This window comes from Dreissena polymorpha, chromosome 3 (genome assembly GCF_020536995.1).
Source record: "Dreissena polymorpha isolate Duluth1 chromosome 3, UMN_Dpol_1.0, whole genome shotgun sequence".
Taxonomy (NCBI): Eukaryota; Metazoa; Mollusca; class Bivalvia; order Myida; family Dreissenidae; genus Dreissena; species Dreissena polymorpha.
The window spans coordinates 131,855,852-131,883,182 of NC_068357.1; the positions used below are offsets into that span (position 1 = coordinate 131,855,852).

The 27,331-nt window shown below is 34.9% G+C and overlaps 2 protein-coding genes across 8 annotated transcripts in view; one reads left to right on the plus strand and one right to left on the minus strand.

The window, feature by feature from the left end:
* Positions 1-27,331, minus strand: part of LOC127871495 (17-beta-hydroxysteroid dehydrogenase type 6-like) — a 52,511-nt gene that overhangs the window by 15,154 nt on the left and 10,026 nt on the right. For 2 of the 6 annotated variants that reach the window (XM_052414468.1, XM_052414466.1), the window contains exon 6: positions 26,929-26,990. In XM_052414468.1, the coding sequence (XP_052270428.1) occupies positions 26,929-26,986 (58 nt within the window). In that variant the 5' untranslated portion in view covers positions 26,987-26,990. Of the gene's footprint in view, positions 1-2,980; positions 3,066-11,851; positions 11,970-26,928; positions 27,010-27,331 lie in introns of those variants that run through there. The other 4 variants (XM_052414471.1, XM_052414470.1, XM_052414472.1 and 1 more) reach the window with 4 other exon arrangements.
* Positions 21,328-27,325, plus strand: LOC127871496 (putative nuclease HARBI1). Of its 2 annotated transcripts, XM_052414473.1 has the most exons (5): positions 21,328-21,785; positions 23,566-23,639; positions 24,052-24,117; positions 24,864-25,055; positions 25,802-27,325. In XM_052414473.1, the coding sequence occupies exons 1-5, from the start codon at positions 21,579-21,581 to the stop codon at positions 25,938-25,940; spliced, it is 678 nt and encodes a 225-aa protein (XP_052270433.1). In that variant the 5' UTR covers positions 21,328-21,578; the 3' UTR covers positions 25,941-27,325. The 2 variants fall into 2 exon arrangements, with proteins under 2 accessions (XP_052270433.1, XP_052270434.1); XM_052414474.1 differs by lacking the exon at positions 24,052-24,117.

Sequence of the window (27,331 nt, forward strand, 5' to 3'; positions counted from 1 at the left end):
GTTTATGTTCACTTTTGAAAAAAGTAGAAAGTTAACAGTTTTAATACAAAAGTACATGTTGCAAAAATTTGAAATGAAATCAAAACAAGGCCGATGACCTTGTTTCTATTATAAGCAGGCACATACTAAATATATATATATTTTTGAGAAAAAAAGCATCGACATTGCTAGACTGCTACCTTTGGTAAGGGAATATTTTTATTTTAAGTGGAGCGTCATTAATTGTGACACAATTTACTGGATAGTATGTAAGTCTTAAAATTATTGAAACTTTCTGTAAATATCTGTTTATGGGATTGTTTCATTAATTATGCCATGTTTGTATTAAACTCATTTCCTTACATACGTTGTATTTTGGACAAGGTTTTTTTTGTCAGTGAATATGACCTGCACCTACCCTCCGACGAGGGAATTCCATAGTGACCGTTGCAAACATGTGCCAACTTTTTCGCATTATATTAAGCCTTGCATTCCCGATAGGTTATATAATGGAGGTGCCGGCTGTTTACGAAAATGCGCCCGATTTCATTTGAAGATTTTATGAAAATGGATCTTCATATCTGGCAAAGCTTTTTCTCAATTTACAGAGACCCTTTCTCTGAAATTGCCAAACTATTGGTCATTAAATCAACGGATCGGTTCCATAGTAAATGGTTCCACATTTAAACCAAATATTGAGCATAGTAATCTTACAATTTATTACAGTCTCATACGAAACGAAAAGGAAGCTTTCAAATGCTTGGGGGACCCTGGATTGACGGTCGGGTAGGGTCCATGCGGTCTGGATTTAACATAATAAAGAGGCCTTTTCACGTTTTGGTACAATGACAAAATTAAAAATAGTTGTTTTAGATTCGCAAATGTTAGTTTTAGTTTTGATATTTGTGAGGAAACAGTAATACTGAACATTTACCATGCTCTAAAATATCCATTATATGCATCTTTTGACGATTTAAAAACCTGAAATTATAAAGTGTTTCAATGCGAAACGATTAAATAATTTGAGACTTCTGTTGTTGTCGTTATATTTTGTGCTACAACGATGATTGCTTATATCTAACGGATGGCCCAGTGGTCAAAGCGGCAGACTTTATCTCCAGGAATCCAGGGGTCAATGGTTCGAGCCCAGTTGATGGTTACTTTTTTTCTTTTTTTAAATTGTATCCTGTTTTTTTTACTGGAGCTTTTTAGATCCACTGTTTACATTAATCAATATAAAGCATTTAATGACAAACTTCAATACATGCCAAAATCTGTGAAAAGGTCCCTTTAAAGGGACTATCAAATGCAATTGACGAAAAAAGAATAGTTTTAAAATACCGTATTTTTTACAATTATTAGTTTATATTGATTAAACTATCACGACTGGTATATTACTTTTCTTGAAAAAAAGTAAATATTTTCAGTATATTCGGTAATACAATTTCGCGATATGAAATCGAAAGTACATCGCGTAAATAGGTGACATAACGATACACACACTATAAATAACGCAAGAAGATTGATCATTTTATATAAAAAAATATATATACAATTCACTACGTATGCACAATTTGCATTCCTGGGTTTACCTCGTGACGATGATGATCAATCTACTTTGCGTTATGTATAGTTAACTGGTAGTTACCTGGTAGACATACCCAGTAAAATTTATTACCGAATATACTGAAAATATGAAAACTCAACAACTTTTTTCAAGTAATGTAATATACCAGTTGTGATATTTTAATCAATATAAACTAATTATTGTAAAAAATACGGTAATTTAGAACTTTTCTTTTTTCGTCAATCGCGGTTGACAGTCCCTTTAAATTGTTAGACAGGATTGTTAGACAGGATCAATGTTCAGCGGGTGCTTCTACATGTTGGGATTTATGAACCCCGAGTAAAAACGTAGTTTCTAAATGTTAAGAAAATAAAAAATTCTTCTGTTCAAATGATCGAAGTTCTGGTCACAAGTAACAGTAAAAATTGACTTCCACGCCGGTGAACAAGCTATACACTGAGTCGTTCTGATACCCATTCTCAGGAAGCATGCGATATAGGTAAATCAGTAGCAAAGCTAATCAGCAAGTAACCATGATCGGGTGCGTCAAGAAATCAGGCCGCATTGTCAAATCTAAAATAAAATTGTTATCACTATAGAGTCAACATGTTCTATTCAGTCTCGATAACACTCGGTCAGAACGTTTATCATGACAAGTTCAAGGACATGTCTGAGTCTGGGTCGAACACTATATAACGATATCAACACTTCCACAAGTAATTTACCTTGAAGTTACATTAGCAAACAAGGGCAAGCATGGTTCTTTTGTTCTAATAAGTATGGTCAAATAAAACACGATTTAAAACTACAATGTTTGATTTTTCATAAGAGCATGTTTAATCTTGCTTGCATCGCTCACTCAAGTCATGTTTGTGTTCGCTACAGATCGCACCGTAAAGCTCCGCGCAAACGCAAACGACACCAAAACTTCACCATGCACTGAATGATTTCTAATTATCTTATCACACATATTAACAACATGAGACACCGTGTAGCGCACATAAACTACGTTGAAGGATCAACGTTTAACTTCAAGTTCAATGGTCAAAAAACATGTACATCACGTAATTGATTTGTCTATTTTTAATGCAATTGGGGAATTTTAAAATAATTTAATTTGGCACTAATGTCCACATATAAGAATAGATGAATCCATGTGTACAAAAACAACATTGTTCCCTTAAGAGTCAAAATTATACGTACTGTCAGAAGTGACAAGACGCAATCTCCACGCAGAATTGTCGTACCATGCTCTAACATACCATTTGATCCAGCAATGCTGGTTCAAAGCTCTGCGCGGATGTAGATTTTGTTTCGTGTATTGTAACCCTTAAACACATTTGGTTCCACTCTGGATCAGCAACCTCCGCGCAGAGATTTCAACTGGAACCAGCATAGCTTTATCGTATCAATCCCCACACAGAGTTGTCGTACCATGCTCCCACATGCAATCTCCACGCAGAAATTTCGTTCCATGCTCTCACATACAATCTCTGCCATCACAAGACAATCCAAAGACCTATAAAATACATTTTATTTTATTTGTATGGCAAAAATTTGAAAAATCCTACCAGCTTTGGTAGGAATTTGTCATTGGTTTAAGTATTACAACATGGAAAGTAGTATCATTTTCTTTTGCATTTTCGGTTATTAGAAAATCGGAATATTAACGCAGCGGAAAGTGTATATACCGTCTTTTTGTTTTTCGTTTTAAATTCGACACAATGAAAATCAACGCATATTAAGTTCATATGCCGATTTTCTGATAATCCGAAACAAAAACAAAATACAAAAACAAAATTAACTTCTTGGTCCGTGTATATACCGTCTTTTCGTTTTGCAATAGACTAAACGAAACACGAAAATCAACGCATATTTGGTCATATTCCGATTTTCTAATAACCGAAACAAAGACAAAATATGAAAACCAAATTGACTTCTTATATCGTTTTGTGCACAGGTGGTTAGCGTGTGGTTATGATATTTATTAGTGAAAACATCATTTTGAACGATAATTAATCATATCATAACTAAAAATAAACTTTTCTGAAAAAAACTCACTATCAAATATATATATAACAAGGTATTCAACTCAAAATCAGCCGAAAACGGAGTGCATCGCTTTGAACGGCCATAACTTCATCAATTGTGCAGCGATTTTCACGATCTTGGTCTTATTCAACGCAGAAATGAATTTCCTTTCTGGAAGTGTATATGTTTTGCTATTTTTTTTACAAATACTGGGTCAACTTTTAATACAAAATAAATAGTAAATAACACGATACACAACTCGTTTGACTCACTTAACATCGATCAGACAGTATGTAAGACTGAAATCTTCACGGAGTAAAAGGCATTTTCCTTGCAAAGTTCACGGACCTCGATACCATAATTCAATAACACGTATGAAAAAAAACATTCATACCGTGCTTGCCGTTACATTATGCATCAAAACTAACTGTCCAACGCCGTTTCAGGGGGTGGATCGTACGCAAGTAACTGGCGTGGCGTAAGTGAGAAAAATAGTAACTGGTGTTCAAAATGGCGGTTAACGGGTGAATTGTGAATGTTTTCGTCGGAGTTTTTGAAAGGTTTGTACATTTACGATACTTATTCGACATTGTCCTTACGCGCAGGATGAACTACTGATATCCATTTAACCTCGGTATAACTCCTTTTGATGAATTATCAACATTTAAAAAGTTATTGGAGACTTTATGCACAAGATTCTCATTGTTTACGATTGACACGGTTCATTGTATGTGCATTTTTATGACATATATAAGGGTTTCTCAGCAGTTTGTATGGAAAGGTGGCAATCGCAATATATGCATCAAAATTCGAAAATTCAACCCCATTTCAATAACTGGTGAGCACAGTTCCCCCACTTTCAGTAACTGGTGTTTATTCAAAAAGCACACTAGGTATGTGTACATAAAAACAAGGCTTGAAATCACCAACGTTTAAGTCTGATTTATAAACTCAGACTTAAAAAAAGAATCGAAATATCATTTTATCTTTAATTCGTATCATACAAAAATCACATTTAATATAAAGAGATTTACACAAAGACCACAGTATGTGCAATACATAACTGACAAGTATATCGTATAGTTATGACACGTTCGAAGGTAGTGACAACTTTATATATATCTGTGCTTCAGTATATACATTCATAACCAGTGAGAATAATGAAATGAGAAAGAACAATACAATAAAAGTGTTTTGCAAATATTTCATTAAACATTATTTGAATTCCAGTTCGTTTCGGATGAAGACAGCCAAAGCACGCCGCTACGAGACGCCTGATGACGTCACGGAGGAGATGCGTCCGACTGAATCTGACAGTCGCCACATTGCATTGGACTCGTCGAGGATATCACGAATTGTTGTTCGGTATAATAAGCACTTTTTGTTTATTTATCTCTATATGCTTCTATTGTTATATTGAATGACATGTCTATCAAATTAAAATTAAAAAGACGAACAAAACAAGAACTGTCTCTAGAGGATGACACATGGCCCCGATGATATTCGAGAAATGGACATGAGTCGTACGCACGACCTTTTTTTCTTTTTGTGCTTCAAATTTGTTCCAAGCAATTTCAATTCCATTAATGAATGACAAGCATGCGGACCGGAGACACCTATAAATGCACACTCCTTAAAAGTCTAAGCGTGCCTTGATCTTTGAGACAGGGACTGGGAACTTGTGAGCGACATTTCTGACAATCTTATTTAAATCAATACATTAATAGCAAATATATAGACCGGATATACCTATAAATGCACAATCATGATATATGACCTTGACAGTCTTCGTGTGATTTTGACCTATGACGTAGGTACCTGGATCTTCCGCGCGACATTTCGCTATACTGTTCTTTTGCATTTGAGTCAGGTTATTTTTAAATCCATCCAATAATGAAAAAGATATAGACAGGACGCGCCATCAATGCAAAATTATTAATTATGACATAGACAGGCTAATTGTGACATTGACCTTTGTGATAAGGACCTGGGAATTGCGCGTGACGATTCCTCTGTGCTATACATGTGTGCCAAGTTGATTTAAAATTCATAGATTAATAACAAAGATATGGACCGGAAACACAATTATGGACAGACGTACAGACCGACAGACGGTGCAAAGACTATATATCTTTCTTCGGGAACATCATAACGCATTATTTTAATTTAATTACCGTTTTTTGATTTCTTTCTCTATGCTACAAACACTTATGTTTCAGAAACAATGAGTTTGACATAAGGGCTCCGCACAAAGGAAAGAAGGGAACGATAAGCAACCTCGGTGGAATTCCGAAAGGCGTTCAGTCGATTCGGGAACACTTCAAAGTTAATGAATCAAAAATACTACCTTCTTTAAGACTTGGCATTTCATCTAATGATTTAAACGAACTCTAAATAAAACAAATAATGCTCTTTTCATAATAGCTGATTTAAAGTGACTTTGACATTAAAAAGGGATTCATATTGACAATGTTGTTTTAATCATAAATAAATGATTTTGTATAAGCAAAGAATAAGTAATGCAACGGATATCATTTCATGTTAGCAGTACTTGAACATGACATTATTTTAAAATACGAGTTGTTTACCCTTTTCTGAAATGTCAACATTTTATATAACCGTACTAAATTTATAAATAATTGTCTTGTAAAATAGTCAGATATGTGTTTGTTAAGGTACTGTCGAATGTAATATAATAATATTTATGTTAAAAAAATATTTTTGTAACTTGCTTACCTGCCCAGTGTGAACACAAGACTGCTAAGCAAGTGTTAGTATAACAGAACAACGTATTGCATAAAAAGGCAACATTTTTCAATATCGTTTTGTGCGGTTCAGATTGGGTATGATTAAACTTCAGGAACAATGCCGGTTGTAAACCAGTAGCATACAGATTTATATTTTATTCTTAATCTTAACTTGGAAAAATGCGTATCACGCTGAAACGAGTAAGAACATGTAATTGTTATACATTACAATTTCAGCCTCATTACAATTTTAGGTGATAAAATGCAAACGTATTGGTTATTTGTTTATTTAGAAAGTGAATGTATAACCCCGAAGATTTGAACAAGTAATACTGACTTAATATCATTATGGAATATGACACCTCATTTTTTCTCCAAACAACTTATCTCCGCAAATAGTAAATGGAGAATAACCCACACTTGATATATGTGTTTATAGGTAACTTTACAATTGTCCTTGATTAATTAACCATGATGCTGACATCTGTTTTGTATTTATTTATAAAAGCATTTTCAGTGAGTGTGTTGTTAAAATTTATATATACCATTTGGTATTGCGCTAGTTTTGGTTAAGACTTGTCCAAGTAAAAAGGAGTATTTCTATATTTTATTCCTTACATTGTTATATCTATAAATACACTTTAGTTGTCATAGTCCCTTTAAACGAATGTGGGAACAATATTTGTCTCCCGGAAATCATGGAAAAGCTTTGTCAGATAATGTGCATAAGAGACAAATAACACGATTCAACGAGGCCGTGTTTTCTTATTTAAAGTGTTCTCGGAATGTTGATCAGTATTAGATTAAAAGTAACTAATATTTGTGTGACACGGTAAAAGTTGTATTACCCGTTTTGTGGCTTAAATCCGCGAGAGACAAGTACAGCGAACTAAACATATTAATGTTTTTTTTTTCTTTATAAATTGCATTGCTGGTAAAACTGTTCACGTTTGTGTTTTACATGAATGCGTGAATCTGTATAATACAATACACATGAGCTGTTCCATACACATAAGACATAATAAAATTTACTATATTTATCGTTACGTTTATTAACATTTAAATAATGATTCAAAATAAATTCAAATAAAAGTGAATTGACTAGAATCACGGGAGCCGCGTTCTGAGAAAACTGGGCATAATGCTTGTGCGTAAAGTGTCGTACACAGATTAGCCTGTGCAGTCCGCACAAGCTTATCAGTGACGACACTTTCCGCTTTTATGACATTTTTCGTTTAAATGAAGTCTCTTCTTAGGAAAAATCCAATTTAGGTGGAAAGTGTCGTCCCTGATTAGCTGTGCGGACTGCACAGGCTAATCTGTGACACTTTTCGCACATGCATTATGCCCAGTTATCTCAGAACACGACTCACGGTATTACACACACTGTGTTTCTATTTACGAATGTAATAATAATGAAACATAAAATCACATTACTATTTGTAATGATAATCACAGCGGTTTCGGAGGGGGGATATGTATCAGAAAAAAATGTGAGCACACTCAGACTCCATGCCAACTTTAAACGACTAGAAAAGTATATTACGTTATTAATGTATGGTTTATGTCACTTATATAAAACTTAACTAGCACCAAAAGCCATACTATATCAAACCTTTGCATGAATTACAACACAAAATATTTTTAAATATATTAACAATGAATTTGCCGAAATCCGAACACAATGTATACATATTTTTTTATTATCTATGTGTCCTTGTGTTATAATTACAGAAAAAAAATTCACATATTATTAGAATGTACATATTGGGAAATAAGAACACAAACAACTAACTACGTGTATACAAAAACAAACACTCATTTCCAGAATGTCTACGCTTAATATAGAACATACAGCTTGTAAACACAAACCTTTTTAAAAATCAACTGTGATAACTTAATTATTACAATCTATTTTTCCTATCCTATTTATAAAAGAACGGATGTGTAATACAGTCAAAATGATGACCTAAAACATGTCATACAATGCAAGCCTATAAGTTTCAAAACATTCAAGAAAAATAACTTTAAAAAGACTGTCAGTGTTGATTTCCTGATTTCTAACACAAAAACGACGATAAAGCTCAAATTAATTAAAGGAAACATGTGATTTTGGGTTTTAATAGGAATTTCGTTAATTAAGCAAAAACTGACACTCAACTTTAAAACAAACAATTCAAACAATGAAATAATAAACAGTGAAACAGTGGCAAAAGTTGTAGTTTTACAAGAAAGGGTGTTAGAATTACCCTTGATTAATTTCCACACCATATTGCTTAATATAATTTTTCATGCAATTCTTCCATTTGAACATTTTTCCACAGACGTGGCAAGAAAATTTTGGAGCATCGTGCTTATTCATGTGCTGTTTCAACAGCCTCCTTGTCTTAAATGTTTTGGTGCATGTTGCACAGGCATGCTTTCCTTCTCCTCTCCGGAGGGCTGAATTTGTGTATTCGAAGAATTGATGGGGTTTTGTATGACTTCGAACATATTTCACAGGTGTATTTTTTTCATCCGAATGTAAACTCAAATGTTGTTGAAGTGCGTATCCCGACTGACATGGCTTCGCACACACTGTACATGAATACTTCGATGCCTTGCCTCGGTGAAGCTCATGTTCATGCTTGTTAATGCCAATACGTCGTTGTGAACTCTTTCCCACACTGACTACAGACTTTTGGACCATCGGTGTGGGAACGGGTGTGACGCTGCAGATATTTTTTACACTTGAATGTTTTTTCCGCATTCTGGAAAATCGCACTCTTATGTGGAATCACTATGAAGCAGCATGTGCCGCTTTAAAGAGTATGCAGATGATAATGCAACACCGCACTCTTCGTATTGAATTTGATCTCAGTTGGACGATTCCATCTGTAATAACACATAAAATAAATCTCGTTTTAAATATGATATCTCACAGATTTAAAAATGATGTTGTTAGACTGCGTGGAATACACATTCAATGACTCCCACTATATTTGAGCCGCGTTCTGAGAAAACTGGGCATAGTGGATGTGCGGAAAGTCTTGTCCAAGCTTAGCCTATGCAGTCCGCACAGGCTAATCAGGGACGACCCTTTCCGCTTTTATGTTATTTTTAGTTTAAAGGAAGTCCCTCCTTACCGAAAATCAAGTTTAGGCGGAAAGTGTCGTCCCTGATTAGCCTGTGCGGACTGCACAGGCTAATCTGGGACGACACTTTACGCACATGCATTAAGCCCAGTTATCCCAGAACGTGACTCATTTGTTCATGAACTATAAGTGTGTCTAGTCCATATAAACGGACTCCCAGAGCCTTTAATAATTTTTGCTATGGCGGCTCTGGCAGTCCATATGCACCCCTTCATAAACATGGGTGCAGTTAAGCGCAACGAATCCGTGCCCTTCACTAAACAGACGTCGTTCGAGACAAATTGATGAAAATATTGAATAAACTTCATAAACATGTTAAATTTACCTGAATGGCAACCTACGGATGTCTTTTTTCTGTGTACTCTGACTTTTGAAAAAACACCAGTTACTGAAAGTGGGGGTACTGTGCTCACCAGTTATTGAAATGGGGTTTAATTTTCAAATTTTGATGCATATATTGCGATTGCCTGTTGGAAGCATCCTGGTGCTGATACAAGGTAAACTATGATGGTTCTTGAGTCCACCTTTCCATAAAAACTGCTGAGAACCCTTATATATGGTCGAAAAATGCACATAAAATGAACCGTGTCAATCGTAAACAATGAGGCATTTAGCGTATAAAGTCTTCAATAACTTTTTTAATATTAATAATGCATCTACAGGATTTCTACCGAGGTTAAATGAATATCAGTAAATCATCCTGCGCGTAAGGACAATGTCGAATAAATATGGTAAATGTACAAACCTTTCAAAAATTCCGACGAAAACATTCAAAAATCACCCGTTAACCGCCATTTTGAACACCAGTTACTATTTTTCTCACTTACGCCACGCCAGTTACTTGCGTACGATCCACCCCCTGGTTTGAAACATTTGTTTACATACATTTCAACTAAATGACATTTTAAACACACGAGTGATTTCATTGGTCCAATGTGAAGGTGTGTCTTTACAAATGGAGATTTCATTCATGAATTCGGTCTGATCGGTGTCAAGTAGGACAAACGAATTGTGTATCGTTTTATTTCTTAAAATTTGATCCAGCATGTGTAGAAATATAACAAGATCTATAAATTTTCAAAAAGGAAATTCATTTCTGCGTTGAATAAGACCGGGTTCATGAAAATCGCTGCACAATTGATGAAGTAATGACTGTTCAAAGTGATGCACCCTGTTTTCAGTGATTTCGAGTTGAATACCTTGTTATATATATATTTGATAGTGAATTTTTTTCCAGAAAAGTTGATTTTTCGTTTAAATATGATTATTTATCATTCAAAATGATTTTTTCACTAGTTAATATCATAGCCACACGCTAACCACCTGTGGTTTTGTGTTGTACAACTTATTAAAAAAAACAAAAACGAAACGCATTTACCTATTCATATTTCCTTTCAATTTTAATTTAACGAAAATCCATATTTGAAAATTGAAAAGAAGTATTTTGTACCGTTTACCATCCTTGGTTTGGTAAAACAAAAAACGAAAAACGAGTGGCACTGCACTGCTGTATTCGGTAGATAAGTCATGATTGATCTTTTAGCGTAGTTTTCTCCCTTATATAGTATTATTTTGAATACATAAATGTACACAATTATAAAAGAAGAATAGCCGAGCATTGGGACAGCCATTGTTGGCTAGTCTAATGTGAAAATAAATAGATCTAGTAACATTAAATTATAATACAAATGTTCATGTCTACTTTTCTTTAAAACCATTGGATTTTAGTACATGTATAACATGCATTTCGATAATCATGGCACAACTCTTTAAGTAATTAAAGGGACCTTTCCGAGTTTTGGTTATTTGATAAAAATTAAAAAAAAAGTTTTATATTCGCAAATTTTGGTAATGGTGTGGAAACAGTAATACTGGACATAAACCATCCTCTAAAATATCTATTATATGCATCTTTTGACGATTTAAAAACCTGAAAATTATAAAGAATTGCAACGCGAAACGATTGAAATATTTGGAAAGTTTTGTTGTTTTCGTTATATTTTGTGATACTTCGAGGATTGCTTATTAAAAGTATAAAATACATTGCTTATTGCATGAGCACGGATGACCGAGTGGTCTAAGCGTAAGACTTTTACTCCAAGGGTCAGTGGTTCGAGTTTAGATGAGGGTTACGTTTTGTTTCCTTCTTTAATTGTATTCTTGTGTTTTTTTACAGGAGATTTTTAGATCCACTGTTTACATTTATCAATATAAAGCATTTAATGACAAACTTCAATATATGCCAAAATCTGTGAAAAAGTCCCTTTAAAACAATTGAATTATTAACTACATTATATTCATATCGGTTTTACAAATAAAAAAAGCCCCAAATTATTGCTTTACACATGAATTCAATTAATATGGTGAACAATTTCCCTGAGAGCATACACTACCCCATGAAGCCCTGCCATTGCACGTCGTTTGCCGTCCTGGTGGACTCTAGTTCCACGCAGGTCTTGCATCCAACCAGTGATTTACAACAAGTTGCAAATATAGGGTGTGGCACTGGTCCTGGATTTCATACAGAGCATAGGTTTTAGTTCATTAAGCTATGGTTTCACGAACTGTGTTCTTTTAAAATTGTATCAGCATGATTATGTTTGGTGCTTCCTTTGTATGATAAAGAAAATTTGCTTATAACAATGATAAAATTATTTGAAACTCTTTACAAAACAATTACATTATAACAACAGAAAAAACAACGCTTATTATAGTTTATTATTTAAAATATCATGTAAGTTACAATTATGACGTTGTTATGAATTAATTAATTTCTATGGAAAACTTTTTGTTTTGTTGTACAGATTTTTTTCCACTTTTCAAATGACTGTTTAAATGAACTAGATGTGTATAAAAGGAATAAAATGATAAACTTTGCGACTAATGCATGTACTTTAACAGATCATGCAAGCGAACGCTTTCTTGGTGGCGCGTTCCATTTCCCGGCTCATGGCCACCACCACCTTGAACTAATAAATATACTAATAAATTAAATAAGCTCTGCAACTCGTATATATCCTTGACTCAGCAAATCATACACGTATAGTTACAGATGTAAAAGTTTTTCTATAATGGTATTCGATATTTTAAGAAACAACCTAGGGTCTAAAACGGACCATTTCAACGCGTGCAAGTAGTTTCTATAGGCGTGACGCATGCTATTCGCCTTCTTGATGTAACGTAACGTTTGAAGTCAAATTAATTTAGTTTAAACATATTTATTTCAAAGAATGTACATTGTTTTTAAAGAATATGACACAACATTTATTATAAGAACATGCTTGAATAGGATTAGAACGAAAGACGATGTCTTATTTTGTTCTTCTCCCTATACAAATACAGTTTCATGTTGCTAGACAGACATACATGGATTTAAAAAAATAACCAATGTTAAGGGTATGGAGAAAAATAAACTACGAATATAGTTTCTTTTGTGAGAAACAGACAATAAGTCGACATTTGGGATGTGTATGAGAGAGAGAGAGAGGGAGAGAGAGAGAGTTCTGTAGCATATTACGAATCAAATCGCTTACTTTTAATAATGAATGCATGCACTGCATCGGCTATTTTAGTATTCGTTAAGTAGTCACAAGTGTTGTCTCCATATAGAATAGTTTCAATGCATGGAACGGAATATGCGGATATTGAGCTCAGAAATTCGCCACGAATATGTACATACCGAGTGCATTCAAGAAAGTAATGCGACGTCGTTTCATGAAGTCCGCATAGACATAGCGGGGATGCAACAATATTGCGTCGGAAAAGGTGTTCGTTTAAGGCGCTACACTTTGTTCGTAAGCGCGTGTGTAGCATTTGAGAGCATCTTTACCGTATGTAAATAATGGATTCGGAGTCTGTCGATCTATGTTAATTTGACTTTTGAAGGAATTTATCGATTCGGCGTTTTTTATTTCATCGGGAAGATTATTCCATTCACAAACAGTGGATGGTAAAAACGAATTTGAGTATAGTGACGTTCGCGCTTGAATAGTTTGGAGATGTGACGACTTTCTTAATGAGTAATTGCTAAACCATCCAACTGTAGCGGGTAAAAGGGATTGCAAATAGTTTGGTACATTACTAGAGTTCATTTTATACATTAACATTAATTTGTGTTTGCGTCTTTGTTGGCTGATAGTTTCCCAGCCTAGCTCATTATAAAGTTCTTCTATTGAGACTAAGCGTGTGCATCCAGATGTTATACGCGCGGCTTCGGTTTGGATTTTTTCTAGGTCATCTTTTTCATATTGCGTACAATTATCATATACAGCGTCTGAGTACTGAAGGATTGGTCTTATAAAAGAAAAATATATTTTCTCGAGAGTTTTTCTATCAAGCATTGATTGTAACCGACGCATTATATGAATGCGTGTCCATGCCTTTTCCTTTATGTATGAAATATGAGCATGCCAAGTCCAGTCATTAGAGATAAAAACACCTAATTGTTTATGGACATCAACGATGAGTATATTCACGTTATGCATGGGCAATGGTGGATGAGATGGTTTATTTAGTTTTCGAGATATAAGCATTGATTCGGATTTTGAGGGGTAAAAACATACCAACCATTTGTCAGCCCACCTGGATATTTTATCAATGTCTGATTGCAAAACGACTGCAGATTCGTTTGGCGAATTTACGACCTAAAACAGACTAGTGTCGTCAGCAAACTGATTTATATGTGCTTGTATATCAGCAATAATATCATATATTATATACACAATAAACATAAGTGGACCTAGAATAGAACCTTGAGGGACACCGGCGAGAGTTTCAATAGGGATTGAGTGCGCTCCCGGTAGGATTACTTTTTGTTTGCGATCAGAAACATAATTAGTCAAGAAAGATAATATATTTCCACGAATGCCTGCTTGTTGTAGTTTGTTTAATACACCTTTATGCCATACTTTATCAAAAGCTTTACTTATATCAAAAAAGATTACTCTGACCTCAAGGCCATTGTCTAGTGCTCTGCAAAAAGTATTATAAATATATGTAAGCTGATTAACAGTCGAATCACCAGGCAAGAAGCCAGATTGAGTGGGCGCAAAGAATGAATTATCTCGAAGAAAATTAAAAATGTGTTTATGCAATATCCTCACAAAGACCTTCTCAATAGTATTTAGCAATGATATTGGTCGATAATTGGACGCTTTCGCTGGATCACCCTTTTTAAAAATCGGACACACATTAGCAATTTTCCAACAAGAAGGCATTTTGTGAGTATTAAGACAAGAGTTAAAAAGATCACACAATGGGTAGCTTAATTGATGCATTGCTTCTTTGAGGATACGATTATCAATTCCATCAGGACCAGATGCTTTGCCTAACTTAGGACATTTGATTGAGTCAGTTACTTCTTCCTGTGTTATATGAATATTCTGAAGAGTGTTAGCGCTTGAATTGTTGATTATTGGAAGTTCGTGGTTGCTATTCGTCAATTGAACATTGGTTTGCAAACTACCTTTTTAGCATATCGGCTTTACAGGAGTCATTTGCTACAAAGATACCTAATTGTTCGTCGAAAAGAGGTGGAATTGAATTGCTTTTGTTAGTAGGAATAAATGTTCGAAGTGTTTTCCACCAGTCTTTTGCGCAAAGGTCAGATGACTTCAGTTTACGTGCAATATTGTTAAAGTATTCATTTTTTTAGTTACGTAGAAGTAAAACGACTTCATTCCTGACACGACGAAAATTTAACCAATGCATATCGCTATTTAGTTGCTTGGCATTTCTGTATAGGCGCTTTCGTTGTCGATTTTTTTTCTTTATAATATTATTTAGCCAGGGGAGATCACGAGAACGTATACATACATTTTTGTTAGGAATACATGAGCCAGCAATTTGTAAAATTGTCATGGTAATATTTTCTGCATAAATATCAACATTTTCGCATTTAAGAAGACCCCAATTAGTATCTGTCATTAGTTGTCGAAGTTTGGAATGATCACCAATGTCGTAACGCCAGATATGTCGATAGAACGTTTTACGTAAAGGTTTTATGAATTTTAATGTAACAAAAACAGGGCAGTGGTACCGAATAGTTTGGTCTAAAATGGGTTCACCTGTTCCAGAAAGTAAATACGGTATTCGGATTACTTACAAAGATAAGATCAATTATGGAAGATGAGTGTTCAGTATAGTGTGTTGGCTGATTTATTAGTTGCGTTAAGTCATATTGTAGACATAATTCGTTAATTGTTCGTGCTGATAATTCGGCGATAGTATTTATATTAAAATCACCTGTAATAATAATATCATTTATTTGTGTGTTTCTGGCTAGTCCTATTTTCAATAGAATGCATATACGATCTATCCGCACTAGGCGGTCTATAAAACAAGCCAAACAAAACGGACTTAAGTTTTGAGGGGAACACTTCAATCCATAAAGACTCAACGTTATTTTATTCGAGATCGTGTCGTCGTTTGAAAGCAATATTTTCATTAAAGTATATAGCAACGCCCCCATAAGAGTCTAGGCGATCCTTGCGAATTGGCTGGTGGAAGCCTTCGAAAAGAATATCAGTAGATGAAATAGAACTATTTAGCCATGTTTCAGTAAAACCAATTATATCAAAATCACGTAGCCCTGTATACAAAACATCTATTTTTTTGCATCAGACTTTGAATATTATAATGAATAAAACTTAAGTGGTGTGTTGCAGAGGCATCGGAAGTGGATAAGGAATTATTTGCATTTGTGTTATAAGATATCTCAGGCAAGGTAGGCCCTGGGTTTGGATGTATATCACCCGAGCGTAATAAAACTAAAGACATCCAGCAGCATGTTAAACCAAACAGGAAACATTGTAAGACAGTTTTGAGAAAGATAATATCAGTATGTATATTTTTTCCTATCGGGATACGCTTACGTGGGTGTTCAATACTTCGTGATATTTTTATTGACTGGTAGAGACTACTTTGTAATGAAACGAGACTAACAACACTAAGCCATAATTGGCATGCAAATACTACGTGTATGAGAATTGGAAAAATAGCTGGTGGTCGATACGCATTCATGACAGCGTTTTCTGGTCTCTGTTTAAGGTACAACATAATGATATGTTCCAATGAAGACGAGATGAGCCAGAAACGCTGACATGATACGTTTAATGCATTTGATCATAGAAAAATATTGCAATGCTGATATTAACATTGGATTACGTCTTTTGCTACAGAAATGCTTCAAATAGGACGTTGAGATAAGAGAGAGTATAGGAAAAAGGAAGGCAAAGAGGACGATGCTAAAGGAGGATAACATGTTAGGTAACATTTTAATGATATGTTAGGTTATGTTGGGTGTGCAGATCATAATATGAAACAAAAAACCTAGAAAAATCATTTAAACCGTTCGATTATAAATAAATCACCCTTGGAGAAAAGGAAAATATTGGTTGTAAATGATTAGAGTGAGCATTTGTGTAACGATGATAATGTACGTTCACAATTATAAATAATACATCATTGAAGAAAAAGAAATAGTGATTGAAAATGATTAAAGTGAGCATCTGTGTAAAGATGATAATGTACGTAAAAGTACACACTTACATATATACAAAATGTGAGAACATTTAACGAAAACAGTAGCATATAAGTAAAGAAAGCATCAATTTTAGCTGATTTGCAATGCAGCATAAACTTTGGTCACATCTGTTCGAAAGAACACACTTATATTCATAAGAATGTGTAAGCAATTAGCGAATAGCAGCGATATATGTATGGAAAACACAGCAATATAAGGTGATATACATTACATAAAAAACTATGACGCTATCTGCTCAGACGAACACACTTATATGCATGGGAATGTGAGAGCATTTAACGAATTGCAGAAATATATGTATGCAGAAAACACAGCAAAATTAAGTGATATACATTACATCAGAAAGTATGATGCCACCTGCTCAAACGAAAGAACACATAACCCCTCTAGTTTGGTATTGAATAGATTGTGCATTGTGTATTACACTTTACTCGAGAAATTTAAATAAGATAAAGGAGCACTTGCGCACTTTGTGGCGTTTTTAGGGATACAATAGGAATAATAGTTAAGTTAACAACAGATTTAGACCAAGGACATGTTAAGCTCTATTTGTTACATTGTATTTTTGAAATATCACGCGTTCACAAGTGGATGCACAACACACGCACAATTAAACATATCGTACAAGTTAACATCAATTAAGATGCATAACTGCTTAAATTGTACTGGTAGAAAAAAAGGTAAACTATAAAGAGGCTGTTAATAGGAAAGCGAAAACTTAGAGTCAGTTAGTGTAATTACTCATTTTCCGACAAATCAACATAATTGATCAAGAGACATTATTTTTTTACAATTTACGCAGACAATATGAGTTACCAATAACTAAAGTCTCAAGTCACAACTAGTGCGCAATGACATACTACTTTAGAACAACTTAGTTAACATCAATTAGGACGCAACACTGCATAAATTGTATTGGAAGTCAGACATATTGTTTTACAATTTGCACAGACAAGAACAGTTATCAAATACTAAAGTTTCAAGTCACACCTATTGCGTAATGACATACTACTGTAGAACAACTTAGTTTACAGCAATCAGGATGCAACACTGCGAAAATTGTATTGGAATTCAGACATAAAAAGAGTACAAACTAAAAAAGACTGTTAACAGAAAAGCGAAAAGTTAGAGCCCCAAAGCGCATTTTACACATTTTCTGACATATCAATATAATCGATCGAGAGACATTTCTTTTTTACTATTTATACAGACAATATGAGTTATCAATTACTAAAGCCTTAAGTCACAACTAGTGCGTAATGACATACTACTTTAGAACAACTTAGTTTACATCAATTAGGCACTGCATAAATTGTATTGGAATTCAGACATAAAATAGTACAATATAGACATACTGTTAATATAAAATCGATACGTTAGAGCTCCAAAGTGTAGTTTACACATTTTTGACATATCAATATAATCGATCAAGAGACTTTTTTCGTAACTGACACATACAATATGAGTTTTCAATTACTAGGACATCAAGACGCACCTAGTGTGTAATGACATACTACTTTAGAACAACGTCAATGATTTGTCTATGTTCACGGTTAAATTGTTAGACGAGAGGGCCATGATGGCCCTGAATCGCTCACCTGACTCATTAAGATCAGATGAAAACTATGACCTCTATTGTCTACACAATGTTTTTCTATGATTTGACCTAGTGACCTAGTTCCTGACTCTAGATGACCCAAATACAATCCCAATCCAGATTTCATCAAGATAAACATTCTGACCACAGTTCATAAATATTGGATGAAAACTGTGACCTCTATTGTCAACACAAGGTTTTTCTATTTATTTGAACTAGATTTTTACCCCAGATGACCCAAATACAATCCCACCCAGATTTCATCAAGAATTCTAACCAAATTTCATAAAGGTTGGATGAAAACTGTGATCTCTAATGTCTACACAAGGTTTTTCTATTATTTGACCTAGTGACCTAGTTTTTGACCCCAGATGACCCAAATAAAATCCCAACCCAGATTTCATCAAGATAAACATTCTGACCAAATTTCATAAAGATTGGATGAAAACTGTGACCTCTATTGTCTACAGAAGGTTGTTCTATTATTTGACCTAGTGACCTTGTTTTTGACCCCAGATGACCCAAATACAATCCCAAACCGGATTTCATCAAGATAAACATTTTGACCAAATTTCATCAAGATTGGATGCAAACTGTGACCTCTACTGTCTACACAAACAAATTGTTGACGGACGGACGCACAGACACACGCAGGCACGCACAACGAACGCCGGACATCACACGATCACATAAGCTCACCGTGTCACTTCATGACAGGTGACCTAAAAATATGTGTCGGAGATAAACATGAACAGTTGTGGTTAAAATCCCATAGAAACAAGGGCTGTTTGTAAAACATGCATGCCCCCCTATATGGGCTATAAGTTGTAGTAGCAGCCATTGTGTGAATACGTTTTTTGTCACTGTGAATGGTGGTGGTGGTGGTGGTGGTGGTGGTGGTGGTAGTAGTAGTAGTAGTAGTAGTAGTAGTAGTAGTAGTAGTAGTAGTAGTAGTAATAGTAGTTGTAGTAGTAGTAGTAGTAGTAGTAGTTGTAGTAGTAGAAGTAGTAGTAGTAGTAGTAGTAGTAGTAGAAGTAGTAGTAGAAGTAGTAGTAGTAGTAGTAGTAGTAGTAGTAGTAGTAGTAGTGGTAGTAGTAGTAGTAGTAGTAGTAGTAGTGGTAAAAGTAGTAGTAGTAGTGGCAGTAGTAGTAGTAGAAGTAGTAATAGTAGACGTGGTGGTGGTGGTGGGTGGTGGTGGTAGTAGTACTAGTAGTAGTAGTACTAGTAGTAGTAGTAGTAGTAGTAGTAGTAGTAGTAGTAGTAGTAGTAGTAGTAGTAGTGGTAGTAGTAGTAGAAGTAGTAGTAGTAGTAGTAGTAGTAGTAGTAGAAGTAGTAGTAGTAGTAGTAGTAGTAGTAGTAGTAGTAGTAGTAGTAGTAGTAGTAGTAGCAGTAGCAGTAGCAGTAGCAGTAGCAGCATTACAAGACCAATACTTAAGAATGATCAAATGGGAAAAGGTAACATAGCACCAGCAGTAAATATGGGGCTCATTTACAGGTCAGATTTGGAATCTCTGCTGTAAAATGAGATTTTGAATGAATTAAAGGGAGGCAAATCTGTAATAAAAAGAACATGCATAAACCGTAGTTGTTTCCCTTGTTTGAACCATGCTAAATCCTTACAAGTTTGGAAAGAATTGGATGAAAAATTTGGACTTTATTGCATAAACACCATTTTCTCAATTCAAGGGGAGGTAATTCTGTACTTCATGGACCAATAATGCTCATTTTTTGTAGGGTTCGTGTCCTCATTGATATAAAGACACTGTGCAAATTTGGAAAGGATCGGACAAAAAATGTGGAAGATTTTTGAAAGTTTTCACAAAATAGGCAAAAACGAATAAACATGCAAAGTTCAACGAGCTCCTGCGGCCATGTTTTTTGACGAATCAAATTTCTTTGAACAACTTTTTCAGGGGAGCCCTCAAAGGTCATCCCTGTGAAATTTTTTGAAAATCTGATGAGCGGTTTCTGACAAGAAGATTTTTTAAGGTTTTTACCATATATGGTCATGGCGGCCATCTTGGTTATGCGATCAAATTTTTTTAACAATTCTTTTGTCCCATGACCTAGGGATGCTCCACATGAAATTTAGTTGAAATTGGCTCAATAGTTTAGTAGAAGAAGATGTTTACAAATTGTTTACGGACGGACGGACGGACGGACGGACGCCGGACGCTGAGTGATCACAATAGCTCACCTCGAGCTATCGCTCAGGTGAGCTAAAAAAGGCAATTTTTTTCTATGACAACACCAGATACAGTTATTTTGCGACTGAATGGCGAAACATATGAAATATACTGATGGAAAGTACAGTAGAAAGTGTTTTAAATTATAATAATTATATTTAATGAATTTAACTCAAATACACCTTTTTGCAATAATAATCATTTACAAACAATAGGGTTTTATAAGTATTTTAGATTTAATATAAAATACAGCTGAAGGCAGTAAATAAATCATTGTTGTGATGTCCTGCAGAATTACGGGATTTGACAGATTAAGTCGGGGCATAAAGAAAGACATGATAGTTAGTGTAAACAGTTACATTAATCCCGTGACATCCGTGCTTTTAAATTGAACAAGTATTTTTTAGATGTAAACTGCACAAAAAAGCATAGATCAGCTTTATTTATTTGTACTTGTCTAACTCGAATTCCGAGGCGATACGTTTGAGCTTCGACTCGCCGTTCTCCAACACCCGTATTAGAACAGTTCCATCGGCAGACCAGCAGGCCGTTTTATCAACATATCTTAGCGTGATCTTACGTAAGATTCGTAGGATTTTGTCGTACGCTTATCGTAAGTACTGCGAACCGTTTTATCAAAGAAATCGCAGCTAAGATGTCGTAAGATTTGTGCTGAAAGCTACGACTGGGTAAGACCACTCTTAGTGTTCGTAAATTGTACTAAACATGGCCGCCGCACGCGCTTTAGACGATGGTTAACCAAGAGAGATGGGACCACTCTTAGCGTTCTTATTATGGCGGCCATAGGAGCGTTAGACGTCGCGCGACCGAGAGAAAGGAGGCTGTTTCGACAAAGAAAGGGGTTCAGTGATCTTAGAGACGCTAAAATATTGAGTCGCTATCGATTAGATCGACAATCCATTTATCGGCTTGTCGATTTGTTAAGGGACGATCTACAAAAACCGACGAGAAGATCGAAGTCCATACCTGTCCTAACGCAGGTTTGATTTTTGCATCCATTTGATCTCAATCCATCATATTCAATGGAGATTACTTTCATGTGATAGCGTTTTATAAATTCGGTTTATAAATCGCTACGTCCAAGGGGCATAATTAGGGTCGCCATGACAAGAGAGAATAAACTTGTTTTTAATTTGTATGATAATGGATTGTCTAGCCGTTAAAAGGATAAGTATTTCTTTTCATTTGCTCGATTTTCATGAAACCAAATTTTCTATCGTTTCTTTTAAAGTTTGACAGTTTCATTGTCATTATAGCTTGAATTTTAAAGGTTGAAATAGTAGTCGGACATTACATATTTCGGACGTTGCTAAACATGTTTGTTTTCGACACAGTTTAATGATTTTTATTCAGATAAAGTTTTAAAGTTGTTGTACTTGTAATGATTCACGGTATAATGTCTGGAATATCTTCCCTGATGATTAGAAGTCTTAAACTTATCATACATGAGCATTATCAATGTTCTGTCAAAATAAGATATAGGAATTTACAAAATACATGAACACGAATATGTTCAGCTGAGCAACTTCAATCCCACAATGATGTCTGGTTAGCGCAGTGGTTGATTCACATTTTCACGTAACCAAGGTAGTCTAGATTGACCACACCACAATTAAATATATTTCAATAAAAAATAATAATCTGGAATTGGTTGTCAGACATGCATTTTATTATAAAACAACTACGTCTCTGTGTGATGTCATTCCACCCAGAGAAGTGCAGCATCCTGCGAGTCCACAGAAAACGATCCCCAATACTGCACAACTACACCCTCAAAGGCCATACACTTGCCAGTGAAGAGACGTCAAAGTACCCCGGAGTGGAACTGACGAAAGACATGTCCTGGAAACCTCACATCCAGAACGTAACACGGAAAGGAAACAGCACGCTGGGATTCCTCCGCAGAAATCTAAGGATTGGCAACGAGAATGTAAAAAGTGCTGCCTACTTTTCACTCGTCCGTCCACACCTGGAATACTGCAGCACGGTCTGATCACCTGCAATGGGAAACCCTGGAGTCACGGGGGACAAAGGCCCAGCTGACGATGATCTACAAGATATCAAACAATCTCATAGACATCCCAGCAGCAAAATACCTCTCCCCAGGCTCAAGCAGAACCCGATCAAGCCATGACATCAAGTTCCTGCCTATCTCCACATCAACATCCTACTGCAGGCATAGCTTTTTCGCCGGTATTATACCGACCTGGAACAGCCTACCAGCCGCTGTTGCAGAATCCCCTGACTTGGTATCCTTCAAGCAGGGACTAGCAAACTTAAGTTTCTAATCAAGTCGTCAGCGCCAGCTACAAAGTAAACCCCAATGACACCTCATGGCTGTGCCGGTTGAGGTCCAATCCTCTCCGCGGCCACCGTAGCCGGAGAGGCATGAGGTAGAGGGATGAAACGTAGCTGGGGACGCATCTGTACTGTCCTTCTGACTTTTAACTATCAAACTCTTCTCACTTTACTATTTTCCCATTCTTACTTTATCTCTTCACCACCCTGTCGCATAATTGTCAAGTTTGAAGGCAGCGACGTACGATTTAGATGTAGATGTACTGTTATATGCTCAATAATCACAGACAATTGAAATACCCATCAGTTTAAAAATTAGTACCAAATTTGCAAGGACATTAAGTTTAAATAATGCTTGCTTACTTTTCATCATTCCCATTTGTCTGATTTACTTATATTTGTTTTGCGTGATTGTGTTAAATGATCATATTTGAAACAAACTCTTGTGCATTATTTTGGTAGGTGCTTGTGAGTCTAAGGTACTTGGCGAAAGGTGATTTTCTGTCTGAGGTTGCTGACCTTCATGGAATTAGCAGGTAATTTTTCGCATAAGATAGTAGATACACTATAAGGAAGGAATGCATTGTGAATTAATACATAATAATACATAATAATTACAATTTAAAAGTATATCAATGTATGTTTTATTATATAAATAATAATGTTCCTTTTGAAACTGATGTTCCACTTTCAACATGAGAAACAACAGGTTATGAATCAATGTGTTCTGTAAAAAGATCTACATAAAAACTCATCATGTGGATTCCTGAATAGTTTTACAATTCTATGTACATCATTGTTGATCTTTTTATGGAATAAGACATGTTTTAAATGTCATTTAACTAAAACATTAATAACCTTATTTTGGGCATCATAAAACATTAATAGTTTGTTCATTAAAGTATGAGCAGCTATAGTCAAATCATTGTGAAATGAATTGTTTTTCAGGTCCAATGCATGCAATATTATTGCAGCCTTTGTTGAAGCTGTCAATTTAAGAATTGATAATGTAAAGTAAGCATGATTGTTTTAAATTCATATAAAAACTTATTAATTTGTTAATATTTATTGAAAACTTTCAAAGAACTGGTTTTAATATTAAATTACTGTTGAACAATTTATATTTGATTTAGTATTTAATTGATTTAACTACTTCTGACTTACTACTTATTTGTAATTCCCTCATTTCCTGGGCCTAAACCAGTACTTGGTGACTTTAGGGGAGAACGTTCCCACAATTGGGATCGAATCTGTGACCTCCCGGTCGCTAGATGGATATGTTGTCTATCTAGCAACTGGGAGGTCACGGGTTCATTCCCCAGTCTGGGAGCGTTCATTAGATCTACGTCAAAGACACCAAGTATTTGATTAGGCACAGGAAACGGACTCGAGAGCGTTTCAAATAAGTACATGTTAGTACTTTCTATGCAATTGACTTTAAATAAATAGGTTGAAACTCATTGATTTAACTTTTTCACTTATGTTTTGTTCATAATATATCTAACGCTTTATTTTGTGTACAATCAATTTCCAAAAAAAAATTATTTTGATAAATGTATTTAATTAAAACTGGCAACATGGTGGTCATTGAGAATTCTCAACACAATATTTTACCTGTAATATGTATGATTAAACATTCTTAGTGTTTAAAAATGTTATTTGTAACACATGCTTTTGTTTTGTTGCCAAATGCGTATTTCTCATTTTTTTTACAGTTTAACAATTAACTGTAAATTATAACATAGTGCAATTTTTTACAGGTTTCCAACTGGAATGGCACTTGCTTCTGTCAAACAAGGATTTTTTCAAAAATGTGGCATTCCAAATACAATTGGTGCAATTGATGGAACACTCATTCTAATAATTGCCCCAGCAGCAAATGAAGCCATTTATGTGTGTCGTAAAGGCTTCCATGCCATTAACGTCCAAGCAGTTGTGGACAACAAGGCCAGGTACATTAAACTATAAATATTCTGTATTCATTTTTGTTAAGAAAATGTAGCACAACTGGTTTCATGTAATACGGCAGTTGTAATCATTGTCCGAAGCATATCTCAAAAACTTAAATAGGTTTTATCTTGAAACTTCATAGCAGGGTAGATATAACAGGGTGCAGGATCAACACGTTTCACAGGGATTAACACAAATACTTAAAAACATCTTAAGTGCATAAAAGACAGTTTTGCTTGCAGTTAGTGCTGATATCTTCATATTTAAGAATACATTCTTAATAGTCAAGATGCATTACATACAAAAACTAGGCAACTATCTAGTCTGCTTTATGGAGAGGACCAGTACTGTTTTGTTTTGTTATCAATTATTGAGAAAACACATGGATTGGGGATCGCACATGTGATGTCTCGGTTGCTAGACGAGTAGTCAGACACCATATCCACTTTACAATTATTTTTTTTTCCATTTATTTCACAATTGTGTCCTTAATATAAATGTGTTACAAGGCCTCTTACTGAAACCACACAGTGATATACATTGTAGCAAAGTGAATTGTGTGTCACTCTTGCCCAATTTTATTTTAATGACCCTCTATCACACTGTACAATGTCAGTCAGAAGCCGCGTAACTAATAGTGTATGTGTTACATGTGAATAACATTGATTCCCTCACATTGATTCCCTCAATCATATACCGCAATTAATTGAATTCCATTTTAACATCTTAAAGTATAGGTTATTTGCAGGTTCATTGACATTGTGTCGAAATGGCCTGGGTCTACGCATGATGCCTCTGCCTTTGACAGCTGTGGTTTGAAGGTCATCGTCGGATACCCACGTTCGACCCATTCCGCTACTCTCCATTTATCGAATGCTGGAGAGTAACGGAATGAATTAGTCGTGGGTATCCGACGATGGTTGAAGGTATGAACATATATATATATATATATCTAGTATGTGCTTTCATGGAAATAGTATATGCATACACTTTAAAGAACTAAAGGCTAGGAAAAACTGAAATGCTTCTGGAATGATGATGCAATTTTTCTTTTTTAATGAATGAACTTTAATTAATAAAATATATTGTGTTATAAGTTTAATTTTCATTACTTGAATAACATGATCATGGCTTTCAAAACAGAGTAGTTTGAACTATATTACTTTATATCTGTAAAAACTGTATCAACACATAACACATGTTTATTTTATGCTTTCCGGTGGTTTATAGAGAAATATCAGTGAATTAAAACTGATAATTTCACTGTTTCAAACAGTGAAAATTATCAGTGAAAATTATCGACAATTTTCACTGTTTACTTTGAAATGACGTCATTTTTTTGACGAAATGACGTCATTATCCCAGCGAAATTCTTTAGTTAAACTCTTAAACACTGTATCAATAGGGATATCTGCTAGTCATGAATGATGTACCTATGAAGTGTTATGATCCTAGGCCTAATTATTCTTTAATTATCTTTCAGAAACCATTTAACTGTTTCGAGGCAATATGACCTTTACCATTGACATAGTGACCTGAAAATTAATAGGGGTCATCTGCCAGTCATGATCAATGTACCTTTGAAGTTTCATGATCTTAGGCCTAAGCATTATTGAGTTATCATCCGGAAACCATTTTACTGTTTCGAGTCACTGTGACCTTTACCTTTGAGCTAGTGACCTATAAATCAATAGGGTCATCTGCCAGTCATGACAAATCTCCTATGAAGTTTCATGATCCTAGGCCGAAGCGTTCTTGAGTTATCATCTAGAAACCATATTGTGAGCAGACCGACCGACAGACAGAAATGAGCAAAACAATATACCCCCTCTTCTTCGAAGGGGGGCATAAATATTTAATTTGTATGGAACTTACATCTTTCTTCTCTTACAAGGCTGTTCAGATTTGGCCTCACACGGGCTGTTTGGCGCATCTTCCTATAATGTTTATATATGAATGATTATGACTTGTTATATAACATAAGTAATCCAATATGTTAGTTTAGGTCATAAATATGCGTAAACTTATTTCTAATTTTACAAGTAAGAAACCAATAACTTTTATGTCATATATGCAAACATGTACATTCAATGACAAAGATATTTTGATGGAGCCTATTTATTACAATCATAACTGCAATTAAGTAACTTAAACTTTAACGAACTTTATGCCGCATAATTAATTTGTTATTATGACACACATTGTTAGACCTTTTATATTTTATTTGCTTAGTAACATTGACACTCCTACAATAATAAATGTGCCATAAGTATACTGT